The following is a 16,330-nucleotide window of genomic DNA, read 5'->3' on the forward strand; positions in this document are numbered from 1 at the left end:
TCAACTTGTCTATTTAATATATAAAATACAATAAAACATACGCAAAAGGGGAGGGTCATAAAGGACAATGGATACTTTGGTACAATAACAAACACTCTTTTGTAAAAGCAGTATAGAATTTGTAATAACATATCAGTGCATACTTTGTTTATGAAAATATACACAAATTGTATATCATTCTCCGAAAACAACAGAAGTTTTTTTTTTTTTTTTTTGTCTTTATTTTTTTTTTTACAACAAAACTCAAAGCAGACTAGCCGAACACAATATATTAGCTATAATTTCTCTCTTTTTTTTTTAAAACGTTTTCTTCAATTTCTATTCTAGGCTTGTGTGTTGTATACTCTTATTGAAATTACATTTCAGTTTATTTATAATATGACTCATTCTTTGCTTGTCTGACGCCCATGCATTGTGTCTGATCAGAATAAATTAAACGTGTGGATGTCCCACCTTAACTATGTGTAGATACTATTGTACAATTGACTAAAAATTGCAGCATTAAACTGGTCACTCTATCCAACCTGTTTTATCGCTTCCCTCAATTAGCAATAAGTACTAATATTACTACAACGGCTTTTATTTTTTTTATCGTTTTACTTAATAAATCGTGCAATATTAGTAACAACCCTTTGAAGAAGAACAAAAAAAGAGCCAAAAATAAAAACGAAAATATATTTATATAATATTCATATATAATAAAATAAAATAAAACATTGCCTAACCTACACAAAAATAAAACAAACTTAGAGAAAATAATAATAATAAAAACCGTCTCTCTAAATGTATCATTATTATTACCATCTGTGATGATGGTAACGATAATCATCGTAACAATTATAATAAAAACAGACAATAAAACTGTCACCAGCACAAATTAACACGAGAGAAAAAAGTATGTGAGAATCTCTAGACATCATACAAAGGGGGATACAGGGGCCAAAGTGAACTATTCACCGGACGATTGTCTTTTCTTTGATTACCCAGACTCTTCATTCTACCATGAGGTCCTTTTGCGAGAGCTTTTCGAACTTGGGAGCTTCGAGGCAGCGGATCAGGTCTTCGTCTCGCATTTGTTCGAAGCTCAGGACACAACAGTCTTAAAGTCAACGTGCGACTGAAGAGGTTTCACTTCTAGAAACATCCGGCCAGTGGATCTACAAGCTCAAGAGTCCCACTACTGCATCCATCATCTGTGTTTGTGTGTGTGTGTGTTTGTGTGTGTGGCTTAACAAAAGGTGGGTCACCGCTTGAGGTGAAATGAAATGGCTTCTGTCTTCCTCTGTGAGCAAAGGAGTGGAGAAAAGGAGAGGAGATGGAAGAAGAGGTAGAGAAGCCGATGACGGTGAGTCTCACCTTGGATGTACTCGGTTTTATAGGGGAAACTATTTTCAATCCCATTTCCTTTCAGCGCTGTTTTCTTAAACACGTCAGTGAAACATCCTTCATTTTCGTCACTTAAAGAGAATACACTAATGCACAGATTACACGATTGTGTACATAATTGTCACATCTGCAACACGTGTAAAAGCCTAATCTAGATTTCAATACAACATTCGTTTTTTCTTTGTCAATTTTTTTTTTTTTTTACAAAACGTGACATTTTCTTCTGTTATAGTTCACCGTTTAACATGTGAAGTGCAATAAGCCATAATATAACGTTAGCTCACAAAAATGAAACGCAAACATCCTTCCCTGAATGCTTTGAAGCATCTTAAAAGTGAAAGGAGCTCGTCCTCCGTTCCAAACCATCAGGAAATCACTCTTGAGAAAGGGGGCAGGTGTAAAAATGACAGGTTGATCATGTGTTAATGAAGGACATCGCTCCTTAAATACCTCACCGAGGTGTGCGAGCTGATGAATAAGGGGGAAGATTTTAAAGTGCGCGCCATCAGAATATAAAGGACAGAATAAGAGTCACGCTTTAAACAGTCAAATCCTCCTTCGTCTGCCTCTCCACCTTGCTAACTTACAACACGGTACAGTTTATTTACAGGTAGAGGTTGACAGAGACGGTTCCACTGAGATTACAGCGCTGTTTCAGAAAGACCCAGCTGAATATATGTGAACACACACACATCGCTATGTACAATCTCAACGCTTCTCTCACACACGCACGCACGCACACACTCAGCGCTACACGACCTCCATCTCTTTCTTAGCTAAAATAACCTAGCTGAGATACGCAACTCTGTATGCTATACATAAACCTGTACTGAAACACTGAGAAAATTGTTGTATATACACGTCATCTCATCAACAACAACAACAACAACAGAAAAAAACCTCGCCATCTTGAGTTAAACAACAACTCAAGACTTCGTCTTTTGACTTTTTTAAATCCTGGAATCTTACAAACGTTAATTAAGCATACTCGTCCCATAAAGTTAACTACTTAACCTCTGAATTACGCAGCCGAAGCATCCAAAACAATAAATAGAGTATAATGTGGCAGACCGCTGCTCTCGTAAACTGCCGTCTAATGTGTTTCTCTCACAAGTACACACAGATCTACATTTCTATCGCGGTCCACGTGGACGCAGAAAATTGCGCTTGGAGCTCCGCCGATAAGACACACGCACACGAGTGTGCACGCAGGGGACTGGTGCCAGATTACAATACGACGGAAGATGATAAACATGATCGAGTGGAGCTTTTTGGCTGAGTTGTGTTTAGCGATTGAATGAATGAGCGCCTCGGTCTCACAGCTGACACACACACACATGCACACTATGCGTAGATAGGAAAACAAAGATAAAGATTCGACTTAAAAGTCGTCACAAAAGGAACAGGGCGATACTAAAGGCAGCAGAAACACACCAAAAACAAACAAAAAACCTGCAAAAGCAAAAGAGAAAAAGTCACTCGAGAAAATAAATAGCAAAAGCACCCATTCATACAAAACCAGAGAGAAATCAATACAAAAGAAGAGAGAAAAGAGATCGACAGGCTTGTCTACGCAACATATCAAGCAGTTGCTTTGCTGTTTGGACAGAGCAGTGCCGCTGAACTCCGATCAGGTCGACGGTAAGGCCTGCTGATCCTGTTGAAAAGTTGATCTGGGATCCGGACGGCCTCTTAGGGATATCAGAGATGCCACCGACAGCCCTTCTGTTCTGCCTTGTACATCTCTTAAGTCTCGTGAACACGTTTACACCTGGATTGGCAACTGTGTATGTGTGTGTGAGGAGGATCTAGTGCGTGTGTGATCATATATGCATATTCTATATAAATACATAAACACACACACCAGTAAATATATGTGTGTGTCTGAGAGTGAGACAGAGAGACAGGCGCATGCATGTGTCTAAGTGCGGACTGAGATTGGCAGGTGCCACTAGGGGTGTGTTTTTTTTTGTCGGTGTGCGTGCGTGTGTATGTGCGGGTGAGAGAGCAGATGTCTCTCGCTTTCCTTCAGCGTTTATGTGACCCAGGTGTCCAGTCTCATACGCTTCACGTTGGCTGACTCCTGCTGCTCTGCTTGGGCCGGCTGGTCTCCGGTAGCTCGGAGAAGACCTAGGCCGGAGAAATCTGGAGGGCGAGGCTGGCCGCTGTCGTCTCGATCGCTTCCCTCGTATGAGCTGCCGTTACTGCTGATGCTGTCAACTGGAGAGCGGCCGGTGGGCTCCAAACGCAGTGTCCCTGGATACTGGCTCACCGTCAGGCCTGAAACGCCACCCACTGCCCCGGCGGTGGAACTAGGGGTGCTGCGGTCCCGGTTGGGAGACACTGGCTCGGATTTGATGCTGATGCTGGGGTTAGTGTTAACCGTCAGAGTAGCTCCATGAGGGATTGTTCCTACGGGCCTGCGGTAGGAGGAGAAAGAGCAGAATTAATCTCAAGAATTATCAATTATTACTGACATGAATGATACAGATATACTCAGCTATTATTAAGAAGATACCCAACAAAAGCACATTGTAAATACGACAAACAAAACACGATATCCACAGCTTTACCACAATGGGTATCACTTTATTTTGATGGTCCCTTTAATGCATCTTGTTGAATTTAAGTTACATTGCATCTACATGCTAACTAATTCTCAACAGATTCTAAGTAGAATGTTGGGTTGGGGTTAGGATTATGGTTGTTGAAATTTTGCATGTACTTGCAAAGCTTTTTTGAAGGGGTCAGGCTTTTGTTGATGGTTTCACATTTATTGAAAGCTTTAGCATTTATGCAGCTGCTTTGCCCCAGAAACATTCAAGGGCAGAAGTGCAAATTGCAGCTAAATGTTTACACATTTGACTACAATACAAATTCTGTGGATGGATAAGAACACTTTCGTTCTGTACATAATATGTGTGTGTTCTGGCACTCACCGGACGTGTCAAGCAACTGAAGCAGAGCAAGCAGCTAAATGTGTCTGAAAAAATGCTTATATTTTAATAATCAGCACGAAGGTGAATGCGCCTGGATGTTACGATTGGCTGAAGTAGATGTCTCACGTCAGCGCGTTCCCGTGAACGTGCTCTTTGCATTCACACAGCACAGCATTCCTGCAAATAACTGGTAATGCTACAACTTCTCTTTCTGGAAAACTGCCGGAACCAAATTTACTGGTATTTTCAAACAGGGCCTGTTCACACATACAAATCTTTTCGGACAATTGCACGTAATTCTTCGGAAAGGTCTCTATGTGTGAAAGTGGCTTATGTTTACAAATACAAGCGCAGCTGTTTAGAGGTCATTTCTGGGTAATGATGTCAGAATTTACTGGTATTTTGGAATGAATGTGTGAGCGGTCTTTTCCTGAAAAATTCCAGAATGTTCTTCCCTGTGTGGAGAGCACTTTTTTCTTTTTGGTTATTTTTAGATATTTACCGGTATCACTGTGTAAAAGGGGCTATTGTCAGTTGAATGTCTGTTGAAGGAGCAGTATTAGCAGATATTAAGCAGACAGTCTACTAATACCAAAGACTATAGAATACACAAGACATGTCACTTGTATCTTTTTGAATGAGGAAAAGTGTAACGGTCAATATCGTGAATAAAGCCCCTTCCACTAGCACAGGAGCCAATCATCGATTGCTATATGGTGAATCATTGATCACACTAAACTGACAATTCTCCGGGGGATGAACTCGGACCAGATAAGAGTTTCTACAAATTTTGTGTAATTTAGACGTTTACAAATAAAACTAATGACACCGTTGTAGTTTAATTTTATTGGTGATTCCTAATATGAAATTCAATGTTAAGCTTGGCAAGCAGTTTTTAAGAATTTGATGTTTCCCTATTTAGACAGAATGCCCGAGCATACTGCCTAAGAAGTGTATCAAAGATGCCGACCGACTGAAATGACTTCCCTTAAAAAGACTTTGATAATTCTCATATCGAAAGTAAATAGCATGTAGTTGCAATGCAACTTTTAGTCAACAAAATGTGCAATAGGGACCATCAAAATAAAGTGTTACCCCATATTTTTTTACAACTTTGAACAGCCACATTTCATTATACAAAACAAAAAATATAGGTTTAAATAAATCCACAGAAGCCAGACATTAAAAATCATCTGTCACTTAAGTCCTGATTAGCCATGCAGTCACAACTTGATCAGCCTCTTTCCAGACAACACAACATGCCACATATCCTCAACTGCAGTGAGTGTGTTTGTTTATGTGAGTGGCATTATCTTGCAGCCTAATATACTATATTTAGTGAGTTATTGATGTTGGGATTACTCAGAGCTATTTCAATGGTTTTACAGAGATAAAGGTATGGGAAAGGGGAAGGAAAAAGTAATAGAAGATAAGGAAATCAAGCAGCAGAGAAAATAGAATGAACGTTAAAGGAAAAGCTATAAAAATAATGAAAAAAAATTAAAGAAGTGTAAAGAAAAACAAATTAAAAAGGAAAAGCGATAGAAACGGAACTGAAGAGGAATCAAAATGAAGAAAAGGAGCAGATAAGAAGTGGAACTGAATAAAATGAAAAGAAAGGAAAGAAAAATACAGGATCAGAAGTGGAAAGAAAATGGAAAAGAAACAGAAAAAGGAAAATATTTTAAAAAAGGAAAAAGAAAGGAAATGTAAGTGGAAAGAGAATCGAAAAAAGATGGAAAAAGAAATATAGAAGGAAAGGAAAGAAGGGGGAAAGAAATTAACTGAAAGCAAAGAAAATAGGAAACAAAAGGAAAGACAAAATGCAGAAAAGCAGATCATGGTAAATTGAAGTGAAAAGAAAATGGAAAACAAACATGAAAAGAAGAAGGAGAAAAAAAAAACCAAGGAAAGTACAGGTGGAAAAAGAAAAGAAAAAATGGAAGAGGAAAAGGGAAAGGAAAGGGAAGACAGGGAAAATAGTCAAATGAACTGAAAGAAAATGAAAAGAAAAATGAGAAAATAAGGTGGAAAAAATGAAAACTTGAAAAAGTGGAAAGGAAAGAACAGCTGAAAGTGAAAAGTCTTAAATAAATAAATCTTAAATAAATAAAATAAACTGCAAGTCCAAAGAAAACTTTTAATAAAAAAATGCAGAATATGGAAAAAATTTAAAGTAAAAGACACAAGAAAATGATAACGAAAGAAAGTAATTGGAAGAAACTAAAGGAACTAAAAAAAAAAGAGGGAGGACAGTGAGAGGGCGAGTGGGTTGTGAAACAGCCAGAGTTTGGTCTTGTGGGCCTGTACATGTTGATTGATGATGGTGCAGGTGCTGTTTCAGTATGTTCTAATGCAAAACAGAAAGAAAGGCCAACTCAGCAATTCACTGACAAAGACAAAGCCCAGCTTCCTACAGCCCAGCAGCCAGAGACTGATAGAGAGAGAAAAACCAAGGAGAGAGCGGGGAGCGTTAGCGCCATTAACGCAGAGAAAACAGCCACAAGACAGACAACAAACAGAGACAGACGGAGAGAGGAAAAGCTAGATACAGTACCAGCTGATCCCTTCCTCCCTGCCCAAGAGTAAGCTGCCCTGAGAGGTCACACTGCAGAGAAAAAGACAGGCCATCTGCACTCTAGCATCTACAATAATCAATGTCATTTCACACACACACACACATATATATATATATATTTTTGAAGTCAAAATGATTAGCCCTCTTGTACAATGTTCATTCTTTTTCAAATATTTCCCAAGTGTTGTACAACAGAGATTTGTAAACATAATAGTTTTAATTACTAATTTATAACAACTAATTTCTTTTATCTTTGCCTTGATGACTATACATTATATTCAACTAGTCATTTAGCAAGATGGTATTCAGAATTCATCTTTTAAAGGCTATTGTTTTCCTTAGGCCTCTGGAGATTATGCAGCAGCATTGATGTGATTCAAGACCAATGAAGAAATGATGCCAACTAGGGTTGGGTTGATAGACAATGCCCTGTTTACATTAATTCATCTTTCTGTTTTTAGAACAAAAATGATCCACCTCCACACTGGCGTTTCACCTAGCACTTCTGAAAAGATCTCCACACTATACCGCTAAAAAATGCAAATCACATGACTACACACACACACACACACACACACATACACACACATACACACACACACACACACACACACACACACACACACACACACACACACACACAAACTCTGTCATGCGCTGCAGCATCTGAGCTCCAGCAGTCAGCCCAGAAAGCAGTGTACATGGGACAGTTTATCAAGGAGGTACCGCTGGATCGCGTCTCGCTATAATTGTTAAACGTGATATTTAATTAACCTCATCTCTAACAACTCTTTGGTTTTCAAATCTATCAGGTAATGTGTTACAGCATCAGTACACTGCTTCAATCTTTCACTTTCACGCTTGTACTTGGTAATTTTAGCGAAAACCCAGATACTGTTGGTTGGCTTCTGTTGGTTGTGCACCTTTTTTACCAACCAAGTTAGTTGATGCCATTATAACGACACAAATCACTCTGCCTATTCATGCCAGAGTCCCACGGAAAAAGTAATTGAAAGGTGGTAATTTGCGTGTAACTTATCTTTATTTATTTATGATTTGGTTCTGGGTAAAAACAAAAGACCATGCGGGTCAGGTAGTCGAAACGGTAGGCTACAAATAATTAATTTGTTAAGAATTGTTGAATTATTCATTCATTCATTTTCTTATCGACTTAGTCCCTTTATTAATCCGGGGTCGCCACAGTGGAATGAATCGCTTACTTGTTCAGCACATGCTTTACGCAGCTCATACCCTTCCAGCTGCAACCCATCACTGGGAAACACCCACACACACATAAACTACGGACAATTTAGCCAACCCAATTCACCTGTACCACATGCATTTGGACTTGTGGGGGAAACCAGAGCCCCCGGAGGAAAGCCACGCAAACACAGGGAGAACATGCAAACTCCACACAGAAACGCCAACTGACTGAGCCGAGGCTTGAACCAATGACCTTCTTGCTATGAGGCGAACGTGCTACCCACTGCGCCACCGCATCGCCATAAATGAATTATTCACACATAACTGTTCACTGCAGCCTACAGCAACAATGCCTCTCCATCACATTGTTTCACATTAGACATTGTACGATTCCAAATTGGTCAACATCGCCCAACCCGAACGTCAACCATAGAGGACTTCTAGAGGTATCCATAATCCTGGACCAGGCCATATCCTTGGCAAACACTGTGGCGGTCATGAAGGAGTGGAGAACATGAGACTGATTCCTGAAAGACCGCAGTGACAGACGAGTCATGGCATTGATCCCATGGGCTAGTTTGTTCACTCGCCGGTGACCTACTTACACCAAGAGCTTCTCCATGATGGATGTCCAGTGTTCTCCAGTTCTTTCTTGGTTTGGGACTTGTGGAGCTCGATGGATTTGCTCTTCGGTGTTTGGACTTTCAGCAGTGAAATTTAAACCACACTGAACTGAACTTCAACTCTGAAAAATGGACTGGCACAGTTTCAATTTACTAGAACTTCTATGTTAAGCTGCTTTGACAAAATGTATATTGTAAAAGCACTATAGAAATAAAGATCAATTGAATATTAAAGACTTAACAAGGTTAATTAGGTTAACTAGACAAGTTAGGTTAATTAGGCAAGTCGTTTTGCAGTCAATCAAAAAATTAATTCTTAATAACATTGACCTTAAAAATGGCTTCATTTTTAAAAAACTACTTTTCTTCTAGCTAAACTAAAAGAAATATGACTTTCTCCAGAATAAAAAAAGGAAATACTGGGAATACAGTGAATAATTCCTTGGTCCATTAAACATCACTTGTAAAATATTTGGAAAAATAATACAAATGTCACAGGAGGGCTAATAGTTTTGACTTGTCAGAATTTACTGGTCTACAACAGCTGAAAGACAGACAGACAGTTAACATGGACTGTTCAACAGGAGAAAGATAAAAGCTCACTGCCAAAGACAGAAACAAATATCCCACCCTCATGCATAGCGGAAAGAGTGAGTCTTCACCCCCGGTCTGGTCAGGAAAGGCCTGTCCGCCGAGGTCATGGTGCTCAGAGACACGCGGCACAAGGGGAAATGATTTGATGACATGAGAACAGAAGACAGGGTGGCGGAGCAGCGGGAGCTCTCACGGCTCCATTAGCATTTATATTAGAAGGAACAGGGAGTCAGGGCCACAGTGGGACGTAATGACAGATTCCTCAGGCATAACGAGAGAAAAATTAATTTGAATTCCCCTGTATATTTGCAGAGGACGCAGCAGCTGCTGCCAGGAGAGTGGGAAGTTCTGTGATGTGAGGTTACTGCGTTACTGATCAATGAAATCAGCTCGAGGCTGCGATGAAAACATTGTCTCAGCCTTATATTTGCTGCCTATTTGCATTAAGGATTTCCTCTTTGAACAGAGAAGAGGCCACAATATTTGGGAAGAACTTAAAACTACTCTTACACCCCCTTGTGGAAAAAAGTTGCAGTTTAATTATGCTATGCAGAAAAATAAAATACAGTTACACTTTATTTAACATAACAATTCTTGCTATACACTACTGATTTACTGTTTATTAATTGTTAGTGAGGTAGTAGTTGTGTTTAGGTATTGGAAAGGATTAGAGATGAATAAGATCATACTTTAAGGACTAATAAACCGCCAATGTTATTATTAGGCTGGTAATAAAAAGCCAGTAGTGGGAATTGATACTTAAACTAAAGTGTTAACAAAATATTTTCATAACAAAATTATAAAGATAACCTGGTTACACTTTACATTAAGGTTTCATAACTTAATGTATTTGCTAACATGGACTAATAATTAACAATACTTGTACAACATTTAATAATTAAAGTCCAACATTCACTAATGCATTATTAAAATACTAATTCAGGCTTGTTAACATTAGTTGATACACTGTGAGTTAACATGAACAATCAATAAACATCTACATTTTTTTAACCAATGTTAACAAGCATGAATAAATACTGTAATAAATGTTTTGTTATTTTTTTTCTTCATGTTAGTAAATACATTAAATAGCATTACTAAGTCAAATAACTAATACAACCTTATTGTAAAGTGTTACCGATATCCCTACAGTATATGATGTTAGGAATTAGCTAGGTACAGAAACTTGCAGTGTGTCCCATATGAAAGAAATGGCTTTTAAATTGGTTAAAATGCAATGAAACGTAGATGATTGTAAAGTTTTTTGCCACATACTATAGTATTGAGAACTCTTTTGATTATATTTTTGTACAAGAACTGAAATCAACATGTAAATGAAGGGGTATATGCACACAAACTTTTAATTTCAGTCAGTCAGTCAGCCCCAGGGCTTCCGATTAATTGTCATCCTATACAAAATCTCTGCATTTAAGATCTGATTTCTTGGGGAAAAAAAAAAAACAGCAATCTTTACAGCCTAGCTGAGATACAATATAAAGTGGGTAACCAACCAAATGGATGCTTAAGTCTATTTCACTGAATGAAATGTAATTACATTACAACATTGATGCTGTAAAAGAAACTTTATGAAATTGAAAATAGTCACATAAAGCTTTCTCCGGAAATTTATGATTGGCTGAAAAACACTAGCTGTGCATATAGCCCATTGGAAACAAGTTACTAATGTTAATGCCATGTTTACTTTTGAAATTCAATTAAGTTCCAGACAGTTCAGAATTATTTATTTATTTTTTTACTCCTACTTAGAAATAAGATCTTGAAAACCACTCAAAGTCAGACATTCCACCTGTAAACTTGAGGGAGATCGATCAAACCTCAGCCAGACATGTCTCTTGACATCCCTTCCAAGATGCAGACAAGTCACAAAACCAAACTGTTTACAGGATAGATATAAACTGTTTTCTATTCATCATCTGTTTTGAAGGCAGCAGTATGTTATCATATTTTATATTCTGGTTTTGGCATCACTGACAAAAAAAACAAACATATTAAATGGCATTTACCAGTACAGGCATGAGAAAAAAGCAAGCTCATGAACCAATAAGCGAAACACTGAACAACAATGCTCCTAAAATAAATGTTTAGCATACATTTAACATAGCTGTCAATTAAATAATCATCATTATAGAAGATCTTTTTAAGCCTTGACCTGCTGCCTTATGTAATATGTGATGCTTAACCAGGATATGCTGGCGTGATGAAAGTGTGGCCATGCAGCAGGTTACAAACGAAGGAACGGACAACTGAACCCCAGAGAGTCCTGACCCACTTGGGAGGACATGATGGAGATGTCTGTCCTACTTTCCAATTCTAATCTCTACCTGCTCACTTATCAGTGCACTAGATTCACTAGAAAGTGCAAATCAGTTTACGGCAAGGACAGGATACTGCACAATAAACAATGAACAAGAAACGACACACAAATGCTAAATTTGGCTTTAGCGATGAGAGACTCTGATGATGATGGTCATCTGTGAGATGACGAAAGCGCCAACATTCTTCAGCACGGTCCGAGACAGTAACCATGACAACTAGGCCGTGGCAGGTGACAGACAGGACAGCAGCGCATAATAGGCTGACACAGAGCACCCACAGAATATGACTGGCTAACACACGGTTTGACTGGCTGACAGCGCACCCATAGGGCCAAATTCACCTGAGATTAGCAGCCAGACCAGAGATGCAGTGAGCCATCTCTCCGTTCTGTTTGTCTGAGCCCCACATGCTGTAAACAAATGAAAGAGAGCACAAAAAACACACACACATGGCAGGTTAGACCTGCTCCAGATATCAGCAAATCTGTACTCAGCATTAACAGAAGTGTCCCCTCCCTCAAAGGGAACAGTCTCGCTAATGAGAGCATAGCACAGCGCTAACCCTGCTGTTAGCAGGCATTAAAGCCAGTCTAGAACACCTCGATGTTCACCCCCCATAGGGAGGAGGGAACAAGGAAGAAAAAAAAGAAGAAGAGGAAAACGTCTGTATGTGAGAGCAAAAGACAGTTATTTAGGTCAATCTCTGAGAGAGAATATGTAGGCTTCAGGTTGTGTGCTAGCAATGATTGTTAGCACTTTTTTGTTCATGTGATTGCTAATATCAGATCATGACCCCTGTTATACTGCTGAAGATGACTGGAGAAAGAAAAACCCCACTGTGCAAATTCACATCAAGGTAGATGTACACGTCATGCTAATAATGTAGTGTACAGCTGCCCTTGACCTGAGCCTTTAAGCTATTATGTGATGCATAAAGAGAAAATAGGTAGTGTAGACATTCTGTCTTGTGCATTACATTCACATCCCAAACATGAAACTTCATATTCAGGGCATTTAGATGCCCCTGTAACACAGTTTTGATTCACAGAGCATTAGCAATGTTCTCTCCTTAGCTGATGAAGCAGAGAGACACAACTAGATTAATGGGATACGGCCGTGTCTTGTGGGAAAAAAATTGAAAATTAATATGTAATAATTTACAACAGTTCAGTGGACAAGCGGCAAAATGAAGGAGTTGTCTAAATAAACAATAATGTCCAAATGACAAATTCTAAAAAAAGAAAATGATAATGTTAGCTGAACGCTACACTGTTTTAGAAATGTATAATTGGATCTAATGTTTTAGATTTACATTACAATAAAATCTAGAACCATACGTTAATAACTTTAGGATTCAAACACACATTTACCACTAAAATACCATGACTTTAACAGGACTTTCAAGTTAATTTTCATAACCTTATGTTTTATGGAATGTCTATATTTGGTAAATAATAAGAAAAACAATGCAGGTTCAAATTTAATACAGCGTATCATAAAACATGCAACAATATATTTAGTTTAAATTTATTTTTATATCTATGTAAAATTAATTTAGATACTGCTAGGCCCACACGGAATATGCGCATGCAGAAATCCACAGATTTTTATTTGTGTAAATGTGTGTAAATTTATATTTATTCAGTTTTTTTATTAATTTCAGTAATAATATTGACTAAAATAAAAGTGTTAATTTGATTTATTTATAATACAGTTTGAAATAATATTTTCTGTCTTTCAGTAGATTTACATTATATGAGAGACTTGCTTTGTCTATCAAATACATGGATCTAGATGGATTTTCATTGTGAACATTAAATAAAAGTTAAAAAGATATATTTTTTTATTTCATATTTCACATATACATGATTCACCCAAAATAATTCTGCATAAATCTGCATTTTTTTTTTTTTTACAAAATTCTTAGCAGAAATAGCAAAAAATTGTCTGCAGATTCTGTTTGGCCCTTGATATTGCTTACACAGCACTTATAATATGAGAGTAAGTTTTTGGTCAAAAACAGAAAAGAAATAAAGACAACTAACCTATATTCAAGTATACAGATATTTGTTCAACTAACTTCCGTGACTTTTCCAAAACTTTTACAGGTTAGGAAAATGCCATGTCAAAATTCCATGACTTCTCCAGGTTTTCCATGACTGTAAGAACACTGTAATTTATAATATTATAATTCTTAATACATTACACGGCAAAGATGTTTTATACCATGAGAGGTGTAATCCATTTTTGTTGCATATGGGTTTTAACATAACCTCCATACTCATCAGAGGGTTGATTTAATGAGGTCAGATCATGTGAAGGTTTGTGGTGTATTAATATGCCATTTCTCTAGTTTTATTGAAGCTTTTTTTTATTTAGTTTAATTTAACTACTACTACTATTATTATTATTATTATTATTATTGTTACTACATTTTTACACCCCTCCCAATTTGTTCTGTTCACCTGTTTGATGTTGTATCTGTATAGGTAGTTTTAAATCACGTGGTTTTGATGATATGCGAAATTCAGATGGAGGGCAGGAATTTAAAAAAATGTGTAGGAAACACTGAAGAAAGTCTGTGTTTTTGTCATTTACACCACATTATAAAAGAGATTTAAATAGAAAATAAGCACATAGGTTGTGGATGATCCTTATATCATGAAGAGGGCTGAGTTTTCTATTGAACTAAAATATATTTGGCTGTCACCGAGGCGGTAAATACTGTATAATTACGTTACATGAAAAAAATAAAAAAGCATACTATAGATAATTACTTGAATTAAACTGTCGTAGTAATAATATTGTGGTTGTGGTAAAACACAACTGTAGTAATAAACAAATTATTCAATAGGTTTCAGCTTTCTACGCTAGAATCACAATGCTATTTACGCTAACGTTCCAGTTTACAATGCTAAAGTATTCGGGAGCATTCATTAACAAAGAGTTGTACACATTATACACTTCACGTTTTTATTAAATTACTACAGTTTTTTTACCCCATGTGGATATCTTCCAGACATCATGAAATAAGCATATGAAAGCTTAGACGCAGAGTCTACATTATTTATTTGTTTATTTATTTTTGTAAGGAGGAAAAGTGCTCCTCAATAATAACCGTTGCATTTCTTCTTCTGTTGATGAACTTAAGCATCAACAAACAATCACCACATGCATCTTCATGTTCACGTTCAACGGTTGTTTATTCCATCGGAACGCCAGCAAAGATTTGATTATTGCAAAACAAGATGGAAAATTCATTGCAGCGATTACATGGCAGGGTGTGTTATTTATATTCCCCTGTATTTTGAATAAGTGTGGTGGTGTTTGTATCTGATTTTTATATAACACATAAACATATTTATAAACATAACTTGGCCTGTATATAATCTTTATTGGTGCTGTCAAACAAATTACCACTTTCAAAAATGTTTGTACACATAAATGTATTAAATGAATGTTTATTACATGCCGCCTTTTCTTCCATTTTTCAGCCAGTTTCTTGAACTTTCTCTCCTTTATGAGCTAAAACTTTTGGAAGTCAATAAAAGCTGTTGGGCATTTCTACTTTTGGCTGACTTAAACAATTGTAAACAACAAAAACCAAACATTTTGATGTTCTGATAGCGATTCCTATGTACAAGAATCACTTCCTGCCCTCCATCTGAATTTCGTGTGACATCAATGATGTCATGTGAAAACAACTTATTGCCTGAAGATTATTATAATAATTAAAAAAAAATAATAATTCTTAATACAATTAATAAGTACAGGTCAGAGTAAGTGTGCTATTTAACTTTTACAAGAATGACGGTGAAACATTATTTAAACTGAATTATTAGAAACGTATTGTAAGGCAGACACTTTACTAGCACATAAAATGCTTATTGTATATACAAAAATCCCTTTCCTAAATGTAATTTGACAGCAAACTGTCTTTGACTAAAGTAATTGTCAAGTGACCATTCAACACCATCGAATAACATTTAGCTGAAGATAAAAGTTTCAGCTCAACTGTAGGGACGTCTATATCAATGCAAGTCATCTCTACAGTGCAGACAGGAAGTAGATGTGGTGCATGTGGGCTCACACTATGGACATGTGGTTATTGATGAACCAGGTGCATGTGTGAGAGGAACTGCGTGCACGAGTCAGAGAGTTTGTAAAAGGCACAGACAGGACTTACACAAGGTTGCTGAGTGAGGCCAGAGTGAGCTGCTGTGGCTGTTGTTGTTGTTGCTGCTGCTGCTGAGTCTGTTGCTGGGATACGGATGGCTGCTGCTGTGGTTGCTGGGATACAGATGGCTGCTGCTGCTGTTGCCAAGTGGTCATGTTGCCTGGCAACAGTGCGCCCGACGGCGTAAAGGCCTGGAGGGCTGTGAGATCTGCACTTGTTAGCTGGTACTCTGCATGAAAACAAAGGGGAGCAATTAATGCATATTCATGTTTACATCATTTCTGAAATACAGAATGAAAGTTCTATTTCATAACTCTAATAACATAACATCATAATCTATATTAGAGACGGCTGTCTGGATTAATAGCCATGTCTTTTGTGTAAAGTATTTGCAATCAACTGCTGATAAAATTTTCTTCTAATATAATTCTATATGCTAGTGTACTCCAAAACAGTGACAAAATATGTGTTTAGAATATATAAAACAGATATAA

At 37.4% G+C, this 16,330-nt stretch overlaps 1 protein-coding gene across 1 annotated transcript in view; it reads right to left on the reverse strand.

Moving 5' to 3' along the window:
• Positions 1–3,356: 3,356 nt before the first annotated feature.
• Positions 3,357–16,330, reverse strand: part of mef2d (myocyte enhancer factor 2d) — a 71,551-nt gene continuing 58,577 nt past the window's right edge. The window contains 2 exon segments of the mRNA NM_131317.1: positions 3,357–3,806; positions 15,846–16,065. Coding sequence (NP_571392.1) covers positions 3,422–3,806; positions 15,846–16,065 — 605 coding nt within the window. The 3' untranslated portion in view covers positions 3,357–3,421.

Source organism: Danio rerio, chromosome 16 (genome assembly GCF_049306965.1).
Source record: "Danio rerio strain Tuebingen ecotype United States chromosome 16, GRCz12tu, whole genome shotgun sequence".
Lineage (NCBI taxonomy): Eukaryota > Metazoa > Chordata > Actinopteri > Cypriniformes > Danionidae > Danio > Danio rerio.